Source organism: Lynx canadensis, chromosome C2, assembly GCF_007474595.2.
Source record: "Lynx canadensis isolate LIC74 chromosome C2, mLynCan4.pri.v2, whole genome shotgun sequence".
In the NCBI taxonomy this organism is placed as follows: domain Eukaryota; kingdom Metazoa; phylum Chordata; class Mammalia; order Carnivora; family Felidae; genus Lynx; species Lynx canadensis.
Window position 1 is genome coordinate 6,087,591 of NC_044311.2, and position 15,439 is coordinate 6,103,029.

Consider the following 15,439-nt stretch of genomic DNA (forward strand, 5'->3'; position numbering starts at 1 on the left):
TACCAGCCTCTCCCAGCCCTGCCCACAGGCTAGAGCCCCTGGCCGGGGCTCCCTTCCCAACCTCAGCACCCCCACTCCCCATAGGAGCAGTGAGCTGTACGAGTCCACACTGGCGGTGGAAGGTGTGCTTGGTGAGGCGGCTTGCACCCTGCGGCTCCGGGGCCAAGGCTCTTATGACGAGAGATACATGTCACCCCACCAGCTCTGAGGCTCTGCCCTCAGCCCCCAGCTTCGGAAATAAAACATGACCCAGAGCTGGGGAACAGATTTGCTGGGCAGACGTGCACGCTGATGGACCTCCAAGCAGCTCCTGGGATGGAAGGGACTCCCTTGCAGGGCAGGCCTCGCGTGCCCTCAGCACTAACGCAAAAGGCAGGAAGAATGAGTACTCAGCTAGGCAAGAGGCAACACCACCAACGGCCAGAACCGGCCCTTGGGAAAAACCACAACCACTAAGATGAGAACACATATTTACTGTCTGATGCATAGCTCACTCCCCAGGACTTACACGGTGGCCTGGGTAACCTGGCAGAGAGCAGCCCTCGACCTCGGCCACACCTACACTGCGTCACCAGCGCTCACGTTGGTCCCCGTGTCTTGCTCTGCCCAGTGCTGCGGCCACCCCCAGAGCAGAACTAAACGGTGCCTCTGGCCCGGGGCCTCACTCAGTTTCCAGGGTATTCAAAGACAGCAGCGGCTCCCATCCCGGTCCCGATGCACATGGACACCACCCCGTATGCCCTGTGGATGCAAGATGGATTGTGTTTGCTGGGTGAAGGCACCAGGGCAGAGGCCTCATCACCAAGCCCTCCCGGGTTCCCGGACTGCCCACCTAGGCCCGCGCACAGGGTGCAGTTCCCGGCGCCCTTCCCCCTGGCCCTCAGGGCAGACCGGGGTCACGGCCCTCTAGCCTCAGCGTGTGGGGGCCTGTACGCTTCCCCCTCAGCTACCCCACCCTGCGCATCCACGTGACACCCCCATGGGGGTCAGCCTCACCTCTTCCCACGACGCTTTAGTTCGTTGAGGAGCGTGATGACCTGTCGAGCTCCAGTGCAGCCCAGTGGGTGACCCAAGGCCACCGCACCCCCCAGAGGGTTCACCTTCTCGGGGGGGAGTCCTAGCTTCTCCACACAGTAGACAGCCTGGAGGGAGGCAGAGCATCGGCTGTAGTTCCCTCCCCTCCCCCCACCGTGCGCCCACTCGCCCCAGCTCCACTAGCCAGGGCCGGGACAGCCGTGGGAAAGCTCACCTGGCTTGCAAAGGCCTCATTGATCTCAAAGATGTCCACGTCATTCACCGTCAGCCCTGCGGGCAAGGGCAAAGACCTGAACTGACCCAGTGTCCCCCTGGGAGGACTCGTCTCCCCAGGCCCCCATCCTATCCAAGACCTAAAGGCAGCTTGGTGTGTCTGCCCCACATGGGCAGGTGGGTCCCGGCTGTGAGGTCGGGAAGGGGCTTGGGTAGGGATGCTGGCCTGCCCCACCTTCCCTCTGCACCAATCACGTGACCTACCCACCCCCAACAACAGCAAGAGAGGCAGGGGTCAGATCCAGACCCAGAGTGTGAAGGAAGCGCCTTACCTGCTTTTTGCAAAGCTACAGGAATGGCACAGGCAGGTCCAATGCCCATGATGTCAGGTGGGACCCCAACCACTGCATAGGACCTCAGGACCCCAAGGATGGGAAGGCCCAACTCTTCTGCCTTGGATCTCCGGGCCAGCAGGAGGGCAGCTGCCCCATCACTCACCTGACTAGAGTTTCCTAGAGGCAAATCACAGGCGTTAGGATGCCTCAGGGCAGGGAGGAAGAGTTCCACCTGCACACCTTGCCTGGAGGCTCCAGGCACCCAGAGAACACCCTGCAAGGCCGCTGCCCCTCCTGTCCCCACCCCCAGCCCGATCTCACCAGCCGTGGAAGAGCCACCCTTCTTGAAGGCAGGCTTCAGTTTGGCCAGGCCCTCCATGGTGGTGTTGGGGCGGATACCCTCATCCTGGGCCACGGTGATGCTCCTCTCGGTCCCCTTGTCATCATGGACCGTGGTGGTCACAGGCACGATCTCAGCTCGGAAACAGCCCTTGCTCTGGGCTCTGGCGGCCCTGCCAGCACCATGGACAGCCAGGCTCAGGCTCCCTTGGGGTTCCCTTCCCTCCAGGCGGTCCCTCCCATTGCCTCCACCGCCCCTGCCCATCGGCAGGCACACAAGCTCAGGCTGCTAAATGCGAGGCCGTGCTGGCCTCCGGTTGCGGGGAGCTCTAAGGGATTGCCTTGGGCTCCTCCACCCCAGCCTGGGAGCGGGAGGCCTTCTTCGCTGCCAGCCTCATACCTTCAGATCCCGGCCAATCCCAGTCTTGATGGGGAAGGGGAGGTTTAGATGTGGTGGCTCCCCTTTGAGCCCGGCACCCAAGTGGGACTGAGCCTGCCGTTTGCCTCTACCAAACTAGGGACAGAGCCCCAGGAGTATCTGTGCCAGGCGCTGCCACCTTGTCTGCCCGTCTTGGGAGCTCAATTTCATCTGCTCCCCAGTTTCCACCTACTGAAAATGACACATACTACTAGCTACTTAGCGAATCTTAGGATTTGAACAGTACAAAAGTACAAGGTGTTTTAGGGTCATCCTTGCAATCATATGCAAAATGTCAGTGCCTGGGGGTCTCCCCTGGGGAACATTCCACACTTCCCACCAAGTTTTCAAATGGTTACCTGACCCCAAGTGGCTAGGAACCACTGCCTCAGGGAAGCCCACTCCCTTCTCTTGCCATTCTCTCTGGGCATCTGGGGCTTGCCAACCTCAGCCTGCCCCTGCCCTGAGGCCTGAGCCCCTGGGGTGTTCTTCTGATGCTACCCGAGCTCCAGTAGTCCAGAAGCTGGCATGCCAGGGGCTCCAGCAGTACAGGCCCCACAATCCAGGCTATCCAGGGTAGCCCAGGGCTGCCGTGTCTAATCGCCAAGCCACAGACAGAGAAGAGTCCCGGCCCTTGTTACACTCCTGATGATTAGATGGGGCAACTGAAGCCCAGCCAGGGAGACGAGACTCAGGCTGAGCAGACAGTAATAGGACGTGGAAGTGCTACCAACGCACAGTGGCCCCGGTCCCTGCCCGCCTCTCTTTCCTGGCAGGCGCTGGGCTTGGAAACCACTCACTGCCCAGCTGTAGCCTAAGGACAGCTCCACCTGAGGCCACTTAATCCGGCCTCAAAACTTCGCTCTGCAGCCCCGTAAACGCCCCATCCCAAAGAGCACTCACTTTTGCTGGGAAGCCAGGGCAAAGGTATCCTGCTTCTCCCGTGAAATGCCAAACCGCTCGGCTACATTCTCTGAAGTTATCCTAAAATGGAACCAACACACCATGCAGTCGTACCCAGCAGCTGGGGGCCCAGGCTGGGCTGCAGGGCTGTGGTTGCAGGCCTGGGCCCCTGCAGCGGTAGGCAGCGGAGAGCAGGAGGGCCCGTCCCGCCACGGACACCGAACAACACTCAGGGTGGAGTGTGGGGGCACATCTGCTATGCCTCGAGGAAAGCCGCTCCAATCTGGGAAGATGAAGGCTCCCGGGTCCTCCGGGAAGGCCACGCCCAGGCTTTCTGCTCACAGTGGTCAGAGCCCGCCCTCATCCTGGGAGCCCAGAGCCACAGCTAGGCCTTCCAACCTGGGCTTCTGGCTTTCCAGGCCTCCCCGTGAAATAGGGTCACCGGACGTGGAGGAAGCCAGGGCACTGCCCTCCCCGAGCCTCAAATCCAGGGGAGCCAGGACTCCCTGCTTACGGACCCAGGGGACGGCCCAGAGGCTCGGTGGCATTAGCGGTGGAGCTAAGGTGCCACGCCAAAGCAAGGCGCTTGTAACACTCCATCTGACAGGGCCCAGGCTCCCTCACAGCGTGCCCCAACTCAAAGCTTCCCACTACGAGTGTCTAAGCCTCCAAGGCTTTGGCATACAGCTGCCATCGTCCCTCGTGCGACTGGCCCCTCAGGGTGGGAAGGACAGGCTGGGCCGTGACTGGAGACCCAGAAGCACGGAGGACCTGGAGGCCCCAGGAAAGGGAAGTCGGGGGCAAGTCCCATCCCCATGTCCCAGCGGAGCAGAACAGGCCCAGAGGCAGGAGGCCACAAGATGGTCCAAGCGCCTGTGCCCCCGCTCCAGGTCGGGAAGGGAGCCGCGGGGACCCACTCACCCCATGGGAATCAGGCAATCTCTGGCCTTCTCCTTCTCCGCCAAGCGTGAAGTGATATTTCCGGGGTTCCCTCTGTCAGCCAGGGACATGGACTCTACCCTGAGGAGGGAGCGGAGGAGGTGGTCACTCTCAGGACTCGCCCAGGGTTAGCTGTGCATCTGGCGAGTGATGGGAAATAGCCAGGGAGCCCTGGGAAATCCAGCGGGCTGTGTGGGAACCCTGGGCGGGGCACTGGCCAGCAAGGCAGAGCTGGGGGTGCAGCGCTGCTGAGTCATTCCCACCCCAGGACAGTGCACGGTCCACGCTGCCAGGCAGCGCTATGCTTCCCTAACTCAACTCTCCTGAAGCCAGCCGAATCAGCAGTTCCTAGGAGAACGGCCTCGTGCTAGCCACAGTAGGGTGAGAGCCCAGGGCCAGAAGTCCAGGCCCTGCCCTCAGGCACCAAAGGCTCAGAGGGCAGAAGAGACAAATATTTAAAAAGCCAGAGACCAAAGAGCATCTGACCTGCATAGACCAGGAGGTGGTAATTGCTCACAGGAAGGCCAGATCTCAGAGAGGTCAAAAAGCCCATCGATGAGACGCAGGAACACAGGGCCTCAAGGGACGGCACATAACTGGATGCTTTCCATGTGCCCTGTGCTACTTTAAAATCTTTTCAGATATTAGAGCACTTTGACAGCATCAGTCCCATGACATACGTCCCAGAGTGTTAGCTGCTGTTATTACTCTACTTGATTTTATCAACTTCAACAGGACTGCGGTAGTTATCCCCATTTTAGAGATGAGGCCCAGAGAGGTGAGTAACCTGTCCGTAGTCACTCAGCAGAGATCCAGACTTAGAAATGTAGGTGTCTGGCCCCAGAGCCCACACCCAACCAGGATGCCAGGAGCTACTGTTCATGATCAGCCTGTGGGGGACAGTCTTGACCCAGACCCTCAATAGTCTGGAAACACAGTCTTTAACCCACCTGGGAACTCAGACACCCTCTAAAAAACTCATGAGGGCTCCTGCCAAGTTACCCACACCTTTCCGTCCTCCAGTAAGATAGAGGAACATGAGAGAAATCAAAGGGCAGAGTGGCAGTGGCCCTTGCCTGGCCAAAGGCCCCACAGTGTGGCCTCTGGCTTTATTTACAAGTGGACAGGACAGAGCAACCCAGCACCACGCAGTACAGCCTCAAGGAGGCCCGACAGCGCTCCAATCAAGAAATGCTACAAAGGGGGTGCCTGGGTGGCTCAGTCAGTTGAGCATCCGACTCTGGCTCAGGTCATGATCTCACAGTCCGTGAGTTCAAGCCCCGCGTCGGGCTCTGTGCCGACAGCTCAGAGCCTGGAGCCTGCTTCCGATTCTGTGTCTCCCTCTCTCTCTGCCCCTCCCCCGCTCATGCTCTGTCTCTCTCTCTCTCTCAAAAATACACAAACATTAAAAAATAAAAATAAAAAAAATGCTACAAAGAGGAAACGAAAGGCAGAGAGTGTGTCAAAACCCTGGGGCTGCTCGCGTCCCAGAGCCTGCCCTCCCAACACAAGACACTCGTCCCGCCCTGGGCCCGAGGGCCCTTCCCCTCCAGGAGGCACTGCCTATTGCACCTCCAGCGGCTCCATGTGCCACGGCTGAAGAAGACAGCCACAGCTGACTGTGACCGAACCGCCACAGGCCTGACCATGCCCTCAGAGCCCAGGAGGCAGCTGCAAGTTTCCACCTTGGTACCAAAGAGGGAGACCAGGGGACTGACAGCCTAAAGAAATGAACAGACTAGTTATACAACAGGCAATTGTCCCTGGCTTTAGGAAACCCAAACTGCAATGCTTCTCTCAACAGCATCATAAATGAGAAAGGGGCCAGAGAAGGAAACCCAAGTTCTAGGTTTTTTCAAAACACTTGCATTTTCCAGCCTGACAGATTTCCAAGAAAGCAAGCTCTTAGAAGCCAATTAATGCCCTTTCCCCACTAGTGCTAAGAGGTATGCATGATTCCCGAAGCACCCAGAGCTTGGGGCTACTTCTAAGCTGAATTTGTGGGAACCTACTCTCAGCCAGCTGCCTTAAAGGGGTAGGGGGAATCCTGTAATCCTAGCCTCTGAGGACTCAAGAGATGCAAATTAGTTTTACTGTTAGAAATTGGTCAGTAAGCTCTGGCAGAAAGAAATTCTTACCCACAAGCCATGCCAATGTCATAAGACCCATTTCTGATGCCACCTGCAACAAAAGCATTTCATAAACATCCTTTATCAGAGTCCATCTGTTCTGGGAACAGAGGAACCTCTTCCCCACCTGGTCTCTAAGTGGGACTCAGCCCCAGCCTCAGATTTGGAAGACTCAAGCATCCAGAAAAGGCTGGGTGCAGTGGCAAAGGGTTATCCTTCACTGTGTGGTCACAGAGAGCCCTCTCAGAAATCCTTATTGCTTGCCCAGCAGACAGTGACCTTGCTGACCCAAACCCATGGAGCCAGGACCAAGGCCAGGCTATAGCAGTGGGCACCCACCCTGTCACAACTTACCAGCTATGTTGGCCACTGCCTGGAGCCCAGACGAACACTGTCTATTGACAGTGGACAAAGGCACAGTCTCTGGGATGTCACTGAAACAGAAGTGAGACCACAATCAGCACCCTCTCCTCTGCCAGGCTCTCATGGAAAGCAGGTCTGTGCTCCTGGTCAATAGCACTGCCCCATCAAGGGGTGCAAAAACCAGGGGAACAAACCAGCAGCCCTATCCCCACTGCAGGCCAGATCCATACTGAGCAGACCCCATCTCTGAAGGCACTTGCTCTCCAGAGCTCCATAGTACATGCCCTTTCCCCGTGATTCTCCTCAACCTAGGTCAAAAACAGCCCAAGGTCAAGGAAAGCTGGCTGGGCCACTGGGAGCCTTCTTTCTTTCCCTTTGAAAATTAAAAAAGGAAAATTATACATCTGTTTCCTCCAAAACAACAGAGAAGGGGATCTATTGCTGGGACAAAGAACCAAAGCAAAAAAAAAAAAAAAAAAAAAGTCTCAAGTATGAAGTCAGAAACCATCAGCCTTACTAGTACCCATATGGCTAACGCTTTATGTTCCGATTCTCTCTGGAAGGCCTGTTCCCAGCTGGACAAAGAACGCTTGACGGGTACCAAGTGTTGTAATCTGCCCTATTGGGGTGTGTTCCCCTAGGCTCCTACACTGGTCCCAGTCCTAGAAGCTGGTGGGGCTGCCCCTCCTGAAGTATCCTGCCCTCGCCAAGGGTACAAAGCCCTGTGGAAATCCTCAGGCCCTCTTTAGACCCATGAACCCTGAACCTCATGGGTGAAAGTGCTCGGTGATGCTGGTGTGCAGCCAGTGTTGGTAACCCCTGAGCCAGGCCAGGCTCTGCTGACTCAGAGAGGTAGCCTCCAAGCCCCTGCAGCCTGTTTAGGCCTTCCCAGGTCTCCTGACTCCTTACTACCTAGTCACCACCTCTTCCCCCCAGCCACCGAGTGTTCACTAAATACCTACTCCATACAAGGCACCATGTGAGGGAGGGTTATTTCTTCTCCAGGTAGCTGGGTGTGCAAAGTTAAGTGGTTCTTTTCTTTTTTCTTTTTTTTTTTATTTTGAGATGGGGGGGGGGGCGAGCGGGGGAGGGGCAGAGAGAGAGAGAGTGAGAGAAAGAATCCCAAGTAGGCTCCAGACTCTCAGCACGGAGCCCAATTCGGGGCATGAACTGAGATCATGACCTGAGCTGAAATCAAGAGTTGGACACTTAACTAACTCAGCCACCAGGTGCCCCCAAATTAAGTGGTTCTTAAATCCACACATTAAAATAATTTAAGCACTCCTCTCCCGTCTCAGGACAGCGAGTGGTGAAGGGCAAGTTTAACCAGGGCCCCTCCTGGAAGACCCCATGCCCCAGGGTTCTGCCATGTCCCCAAGTCTCTGATGTGCTGTGTGCCCTGGGAGGTCCCAGCCTGCTCAACTAGCTTTAAGAAGCTCAAAGTCACTTTTCAGTGTGCTGAAGGGTAACCTTCCTGGTTAGCTACCTGGCAAAACAGGACAGAACCCACACTTAAAAAAGGCAGAACAACAAGCTAACTTTGTCTAGATCATCACGGCACAGATAACTTTTTCTCTATTCCCCAAGGCCCTGTTTGTCCTGGCTCAGAGCCAGTCATGTACCCTTCACTCAAAGTAAGGGAGGGGCACCTAGCTGGCTCAGTAGGTAGAACATGCAACTCTTGGTCTTGGGGTAGTAAGTTTGAGCCCCACGTTGAGTGTAGACATCACTTTAAAAAAAAAAAAAAAGCCAAAGTAGGGGAAAGGTAGTGTCCACAAGAACAGGGTGCCAAGGACTCAGATTGCATCCAGGCCTGGTGTCCAACCTGACCCTCTTCCACTCATAGGCTGAGTCCCCTGGGGCCTGAGCCTACTCAAGAGTCAAAACAACCCACAGCTAGAACTAGAAAAGTTTACCTCAGAAACTGGGCAATTCGGGCCATGATTGCTCCGGCCCCCGGCTGAAGCACATTTCCTGTGGACAACAAACCTTTATTCAGATAGTGTTTTAGACAGGAAGGTACAGTTGTGACTACTAGGAAGGGGACATTCCAGATCTTTCTTCAGCAACACAAGCCCTCAGCAGTTCCCTTGAGGCCCTAGAATTTCAAGGAGCCAGTCATATAGCAGCTTGCTCTGACCATACAATTAAACCCAATCTCCGAGAGTCGCAAGGTCCCTTGCCCACGCACCCTGCTTTTCCAAATCAATGCACAGCGGGCTGGTTGCCTGCCTTTAAAGGAAACATGGAAAGAAGATTGCAAGGCGAAGATTGCAAGGCAAAACTTGTGGGCAAACGAACTGGTCTTGTCAGTTAGGAAAATGAATTTCTGAAAATGCCCACCTCCCTGAGTGTCCTCAGCCAAGCCCTGCAGGCATTTCAGAGGTGGAACAGTGATTCCCCACCTAGGGGTGGCACCTACTTGATGGGAGCCTGGCCGTGTTCTGTTGTTTCCAGGCTAGAGGAGTAGGGGTGGAGGGAAAGGGTGGGAAAGTCAAGGGACCCTGGATTCGGGTGCAATCTCTGCTGAAAATTTCCCAGGACTTAGTTTCTCCATCTGTGAGGTGCTGAACTACATGGTATTTGATGGTCCCTGTGTTCTGTGGTGGCACAGACAGGATGGGTAGTGAACCCTAGCCTTTGGTCTCCTATGGTGTCCGGTGTCCGCAAATCCCTGTGACAAGTGCTTGGGTGTTAGAATGTCATTGAGATCGCTGCTTTCCAACAAACTCCACAGGCAGAACTTGCTTGGGGTAGGGGTGGGGCGGAACGTGCCTGGAGGCGGTAGCCCTAAAGGAACAATTAAATTCGAATGCAAGGAGCCCCTGGTCATTTCTCTCAGTGAAAGCACCTGGACAGTGCCTGGAGGGTGAGGAGGTGTTTGAGAAGGGCTTTGGCCGGATGGGAGCGCGAGGAGGACCGAGCCCAGGGCCTGGGCAGTGTGCTCACCCACGCAGATGTCCCCCAGCTGGGCAGGGCTCAGCTTGACGTCTCGGAGAACCGCGGTCATGACGGCAGAGAGAAGCTCGTCGGGGGTGGTGTCCTGCAGCGGGAAGCGCGGCCACCGTGGTCTCCCGCCGGCGATGCACGGGGTTCCCGGGACCCCCGCTCCCCCATCCCACCCGAGACACACAGCGGTCACAGCTCGGGTGCAGAGCCACCCCCGCGCCAGACCCCAGACCGCTCTGGCCCGCGGTCTCCCACCCGGCGCCCGGCCCAGGGGCCTCACCTTGAAGCCGCCGCGGCCCCCTCGGCCAATGGCGGTGCGCCGCCCGTGCACTACCACCACGTCGTCGGCCGACACCGGCTGAGCGCCGCTCCAGCACGGCGCGGCCTGCGGCGCCGGCTCCCAACCCGAACCGGGCCTGCCCGTCAGGTGCCCGAGCACTACCTGCAACCTACGCATCGCGCAACTCTGTAGGGTAGACCTCCAACCTGCGGGTACAGCGCAGAAGCTAACAGCCCGCCCGCGGCGCAAGCGCAGAGCCGCACTCTACCCCGACCCCTTAACACGGCCCACAGCCCCGCCCCCAAGGCCCCGCCTATCGCTTGTCTCAGCCAACCAGAGGGCTGTGTGCCTGAGGTCCCGCCCCCGCTTCCAACCAGAGCCGCTAAAGCGGAGCTCTCGGTTTACGCCGAGAGTCTTTCTACTCAAAGCCCCGCCTGCGGTGGCCTAAGGCGGCCAACCAGGAGGTGGACACTTCCGAAGCCCCGCCCAGAATTGAGGGCCGGAAACCTTTCTACTCGCAGCACCGCCTACTGCCAGACCCGAGGAGAGACTCCCAGAGCCCGTTCGGTACCTTGAAACAAACTCTGCCACTGCCGGGGCTCGCTTCCCCTAAAACTCTGCCCACTGCCTGCCACCAAACCGAGGACTGGACCACCAAAGGCCCCGCCTACGGCTTCCGGTTTGGGAAGGAGGAGGCGGGGACTCAATTCTTTCCCCTTCCTTGTCTTCTCGACTGTCTCCTGAGTCCCAGTACCGAAGCTGGGGGACTTAGTTCCGAGACGCCCCAGAGCCCTACCCCGATGTGCTTGGGCTCTCCTGGGAAGTCTTTCGAGAACACTGAGGGAACTGGGGAGTCTGGTGCGGCAGGAGAACAGATTGTGTAAAGTGGCCGAGATGTGACAAGCTCTTAATCTAGAGAGAGTACCTATCTTACCAATTTTGCAGTAATTAGGGTGTATTTAATTAATGCCCACCTCCTGCACTAGGCTGAGGTCTGCACCAAGGCAGGGAGGCACCCTGTATCCGGGATGCCTGCAACATGCTTGACACTTAGCAGGCGATCAATAAATACCTATTGAATTAAAGACCAAAGTTCCTTAGGTCAGGACTGTGTTTTCCAACTTCCCTCCCCCCATAACCCTAGAGAGCAAGGCTGGTGCCCCCTTGACTCCCGTTGGTAAATGTGTTTCTCTAGACCCCAGAGAATAGCCCTGCGTTTGTCCCAGACACCAAAGGCCAGGGTGTTATCCTCAACCCCGGACGGTTTCCCACCTTTCAAAGGCAGGACCGTGGCATGCCTCAGGCTCCAGAAGGTAGCATACCCTTTCCCACCTCACCTCTGGGTGTACAGCTGGAGGTTCCCCCACAATCCCAAGGCCTGGATTGTGCATTCCCGGGAGATCCAGGGACAGGGTTGGGGGGAAGGGCTCCTCCTCTGCCCCCTCCCCGCCATCCTCGAGGGCAGTAACATATGAACCCCGCAGATCCCCAAAGGAAAGGATGTGATTCTATCAGATCCCAAAGGGCAAGGCCCCTATTTCCTACAACCCCCAAAGGAAGGTCGTGTCCCCCCTACCGCCCCCGGGCGCCACCGCCCTAGACCCCGGAGGACAGGTCTGTGGGCCTCCACACCTCAAAAGGCAGGTCCCCCGGTTCCCATGTCCCCTGTCGCCCGAGACCCCGCGAGCAGAGATGGGGCACCCCCACCTCCACACAAGTGCTAGGGCTCCAGATTGAAGGGCAGGGCGGCGCTTCTCGGAAACAGAAACCCGCGGGGCGGGGCCGGGGGCGGGGGTGGCGGTAAAGGAAGGAGGAAGAGCGGACCGGCTGCGCGACTCGACAGCGCTGAGGCTCCGGGGTAGCCCGCCATGGCCGCCGGAGGCTCCAGCGCGGGGTCCGCGTCCCCCATCCCCTCGGCGTCCTCCCTGCCTCTAGCTGCCCTCAACGTGCGAGTGCGGCGCCGCCTGTCGCTGTTCCTGAACGTGCGGACGCAGGTGGCGGCCGACTGGACGGCGCTGGCTGAGGAGATGGGCTTCGAGTACTTGGAGATCCGGCAGCTGGAGGCGCATGCCGACCCCATGGGCAAGCTCCTGGACGACTGGCAGGGACGCCCGGGAGCCTCGGTGGGCCGTCTGCTGGAGCTGCTCACCAAGCTGGGCCGCGATGACGTGCTGGTGGAACTGGGGCCCAGCATCGGTGAGGACACGCGCTTCCCGGCCTCATACCTGGGGGGACTAGGGAGCTGACCTTCACCAGCCTCAGCATCCATTCTCCCCTGGAGAGGCCCCCTTTTTCTGCCTGGGGGGGCAGGGGAGGGGGGCTGGAGGCAGCCTGCAGAGGGGGTACCACCGTGTGGGACCAGTTCCCTCTTTCAACACTAGGATGACAGGAACTGGAGAAAGGAGGTGAAGGGTGGGAGAGGCAGACAACAGAGAGAAACATCTTAGGCAAATGTTTTCCTGTAGGGCCAGGACTCAGAATGGGGGTCCTCTGTGGGGGAGTCAGGACTACTTCAAGTACAGCAACAGGACAGGTGAGGGACTGAAAGCTGACAGTCACGGAAACCTCAGGTCCCAGGGAAATGCATCCCTTCCTGCCACTAGCTGCCACATAATATAGATGGCTGCATCTTGCCTGGTTGGGGCCTCGTTTATATACCCACCACTGCGTCTCCTGAGCCGTTCTTGCATATCCCGTCCCTTGCTCACATCAGCCGTGGATCCTAGAAGAAGCAGACCTTGGGTTCAGGAGTCCTAGGAAGGAGGGCCAGGACAAAGGGACAGAAGGACACAAGCCTGGCCACGATGACTTCCCAGACGACCAGAACACCATCCCTTTGGGATGGTCAGAGCCAGGTGGGAGCTCAACTTTTCAGAGCTGTTGAACTGTCCATGGCACCAGTGTGCTGGGAAAGCCCTGGAGCACAACATAGCTAAGGAAGTAGGGCCAGGGATGGGTCCTGACTGTGGATAGAGGCATGGGACAAACCCAGGGAGCCTGCCACACCCTGTCTCTTCCCCACAGAGGAGGATTGCCAGAAGTATATTCTGAAACAGCAGCAGGAGGAGTCTGAGAAGCCCTTACAGGTGGCTGCTGTAGATAGCAGTGACCCACGGACGTCAGAGCTGGCAGGCATCACCACGCTTGATGACCCCTTGGGTAAGGATCCAGTACTGCTCCGCCGGGCCAGGCGTGACAGGTGGACCATAGGACATTGTGTTAAGATCATCCTCACCTAGGAAATGGGAATAATGATCTTACCTCTGAGTTGGTGTGAGACTCTCATGAAATGATGTATCTGTCTTATGGTCAATGGTCAACCCAGGGCTTGGCCCAGGGTGGGAGGTGGAGGGGAGAGACACTCACCTTTCCTCCCCTGGGAAGAGCACTTTCTCTTAGTGTCATTTTGGGATTGGTGTAGGGTTCAGGACCGAGTCACCTAGGCTGGGGGTTCCTGGCGGGCTCCTCTTTTGCAGAGGTCTAACATCACCCTTGTGCTCTGCACCCAGGGCAAATGCCAGAGCGTTTTGATGCCTTCATCTGCTACTGCCCCAGCGATATCCAGTTTGTTCAGGAGATGATCCGGCAGCTGGAACAGACAGACTATCGGCTGAAGTTGTGTGTGTCTGATCGCGACGTCCTCCCTGGCACCTGTGTCTGGTCCATCGCCAGCGAGCTCATTGAGAAGAGGTTGGCTAAGAGGCCAGTGGGGTCAAGTGGGTGGGTACACAAAGGCCTGCCCAAGGGATCCAGATGCTGAGATTCTCCCAGGTGGACCCTGTCTAGTCTGACCACAGTGGACTCCTCCTGAGGCCATCCCCTGATGAGCCAGGTTGGCACAGTGCCTGCAGCCTGCCCGCTGTCCCCTAGGTGCCGCCGGATGGTGGTGGTGGTCTCTGATGATTACCTGCAAAGCAAGGAATGTGACTTCCAGACCAAGTTTGCGCTCAGCCTCTCTCCCGGTAAGCTCAGCACTGCCTTTGCCACAGAGGAGGGGGTAGACGGGGCCTCGGGATGCCATCAGTCCCTCATCAAGGGCCACGGATGCAGCACCAAGGAGCTCCTGTAGGTTTCCGCCCACTTGAGCGTGTGTGCACATGAGTGCCCTCTGTGTGGGTGAATGGGTGCCACGGGTGCTTGATTGCGGGGAGGCCTGTTGTTAACGCCTGGGCTGGGGACGGATCCCACTAGCTGTGGAGGGAGGGCCTGCTGCCAGCTCTGAACCTCTTGGCTTGCAGGTGCCCATCAGAAGCGACTGATCCCCATCAAGTACAAGGCAATGAAGAAAGAGTTCCCCAGCATCCTGCGGTTCATCACTGTCTGCGACTACACCAACCCCTGCACCAAGTCCTGGTTCTGGACCCGCCTTGCCAAGGCCCTGTCCCTGCCCTGAAGATTGCCCCGGGCCCCTGGGTGTGTGTGCTTCTGCCCCTGCTTCCTCCTGCCGTAGGGGTGACCTGTGCCCCACTTGCTTCTCAGTTCCGGGAGATGCCAACTCCACAGACATGCTGTACGTCCTGCACGGGACCAGTAACGTGTCCACGTGCTGGGTTATTGAGACAGGACAGTGGAATCCAGGGCCACCTGGGACTGAGAAGAGGTCCAGCAGAGCCAGCTCTGACCTGTCCACACGTCTTAGGCCTCGGTCTCTCCACCTGAGAACTAAGTAGGGTAGGGAGAACTGGTAGTAGCTGTGTTTGAATCACTGTCGAGGGAGCCCAGCCCCGGACAAAGGTGCGGCCCACATGTGTTCCTTTTCTCTTTTTACCCCCTTCATTGAAACCAGACTCTGGAAAGAACCCAATATGCCAGCATCTGTGCCTGCAGGGCAGCACAGAATGAGAGAGAGAGAGAGAGAGAGCGAGCTGCTTGAACTCGCATAGCAAGTAAGCTGCAGACATAGGTGTTCTTCCCTCCCTACGGCATCTGTATGCTAGTTACCTTCGAGCTCTCCTCAGGGGAGAAAATGTCTTGGTCTCAGGTCTCTGTCCCAGGGCAAAGCCCAGGACCCTAAATCGAATAGAAAATGTGTCTTTTCTGCTCCACACCCAGCCAGGCTGGGGCAAGGTACCTTTCCTCAGGGTCTTGGTGGGGGGACTGGAGGCCCCTCCCTGCATGATCTTGATGAAGCACCTAGTTGACCATGCACTTATCCCCACTTGGGGACGTTGGGGAATATTTTTTAAACAATTTCAAAAAAGTATCTTTCGTACCTGTTTTGTCTGCATTGTGAGAATTTCAGAGAGAGCTGAGATATGCCTGTGTTTGTCATTTCCCTTCTGTATCCTGGGTTTATAATAAAGAGTTCTCTACTTTTGGAAAAATAGCAGGTTTCACTTGTGTCTGGGAGATTGGAAGCAGTTTACTGGGGATAAAGCTCTCCTGGGCAAGAGAAATGGGCCCACTGGGTAGGTTCCAGTGGGTTTGTTTGGCAGGGGCTTCTCGAAGGCTGGGCCCCTGCTCACACGTCCCAGGCCTCACTGGGGCTGTGGCCTCAGTTCCAGACACCAGGGGCACTGCTCGCCTTCACCAAGCG

At 57.4% G+C, this 15,439-nt stretch overlaps 3 protein-coding genes across 4 annotated transcripts in view; 2 read left to right on the forward strand and 1 right to left on the reverse strand.

Moving 5' to 3' along the window:
* DLEC1 (DLEC1 cilia and flagella associated protein) overlaps window positions 1-470 on the forward strand; it is a 90,430-nt gene extending 89,960 nt beyond the window's left edge. For both annotated transcript variants that reach the window (XM_030328403.1, XM_030328404.1), the window contains exon 37: window positions 85-470. In XM_030328403.1, the coding sequence (XP_030184263.1) occupies window positions 85-208 (124 nt within the window). In that variant the 3' untranslated portion in view covers window positions 209-470. The remainder of the gene's footprint in view (window positions 1-84) is intronic.
* Window positions 454-10,162, reverse strand: ACAA1 (acetyl-CoA acyltransferase 1). The gene is made up of 12 exons (XM_030328405.1): window positions 9,904-10,162; window positions 9,624-9,717; window positions 8,591-8,648; window positions 6,666-6,745; window positions 6,321-6,363; window positions 4,165-4,263; window positions 3,244-3,324; window positions 1,905-2,095; window positions 1,581-1,760; window positions 1,250-1,305; window positions 997-1,142; window positions 454-741 (listed from the first exon to the last, which is right to left on the reverse strand). The coding sequence occupies exons 1-12, from the start codon at window positions 10,078-10,080 to the stop codon at window positions 666-668; spliced, it is 1,281 nt and encodes a 426-aa protein (XP_030184265.1). The 5' UTR covers window positions 10,081-10,162; the 3' UTR covers window positions 454-665.
* Window positions 10,163-11,713: 1,551 nt separating this feature from the next.
* Window positions 11,714-15,227, forward strand: MYD88 (MYD88 innate immune signal transduction adaptor). Its single transcript, XM_030328406.2, has 5 exons — window positions 11,714-12,099; window positions 12,928-13,062; window positions 13,413-13,593; window positions 13,774-13,865; window positions 14,142-15,227. The coding sequence occupies exons 1-5, from the start codon at window positions 11,772-11,774 to the stop codon at window positions 14,294-14,296; spliced, it is 891 nt and encodes a 296-aa protein (XP_030184266.1). The 5' UTR covers window positions 11,714-11,771; the 3' UTR covers window positions 14,297-15,227.
* The last annotated feature ends 212 nt before the right edge of the window (window positions 15,228-15,439 follow it).

Bases quoted from the DNA above. Each gene is read 5' to 3' on its own strand.
- ACAA1 (XM_030328405.1), bottom strand. From the start codon at position 10,080: ATGCGTAGGTTGCAGGTAGTGCTCGGGCACCTGACGGGCAGGCCCGGT. The intron at 9,718-9,903 runs GTGAGGCCCCTG...TTCCCGCTGCAG, and splicing joins GGGGCCGCGGCGGCTTCAAG to GACACCACCCCCGACGAGCT. The intron at 6,364-6,665 runs GTAAGTTGTGAC...CTTTTGTTGCAG, and splicing joins GGCAGTGGCCAACATAGCTG to GTGGCATCAGAAATGGGTCT.
- MYD88 (XM_030328406.2), top strand. From the start codon at position 11,772: ATGGCCGCCGGAGGCTCCAGCGCGGGGTCCGCGTCCCCCATCCCCTCG. The intron at 13,063-13,412 runs GTAAGGATCCAG...CTCTGCACCCAG, and splicing joins CACGCTTGATGACCCCTTGG to GGCAAATGCCAGAGCGTTTT. The intron at 13,594-13,773 runs GTTGGCTAAGAG...GCTGTCCCCTAG, and splicing joins AGCGAGCTCATTGAGAAGAG to GTGCCGCCGGATGGTGGTGG.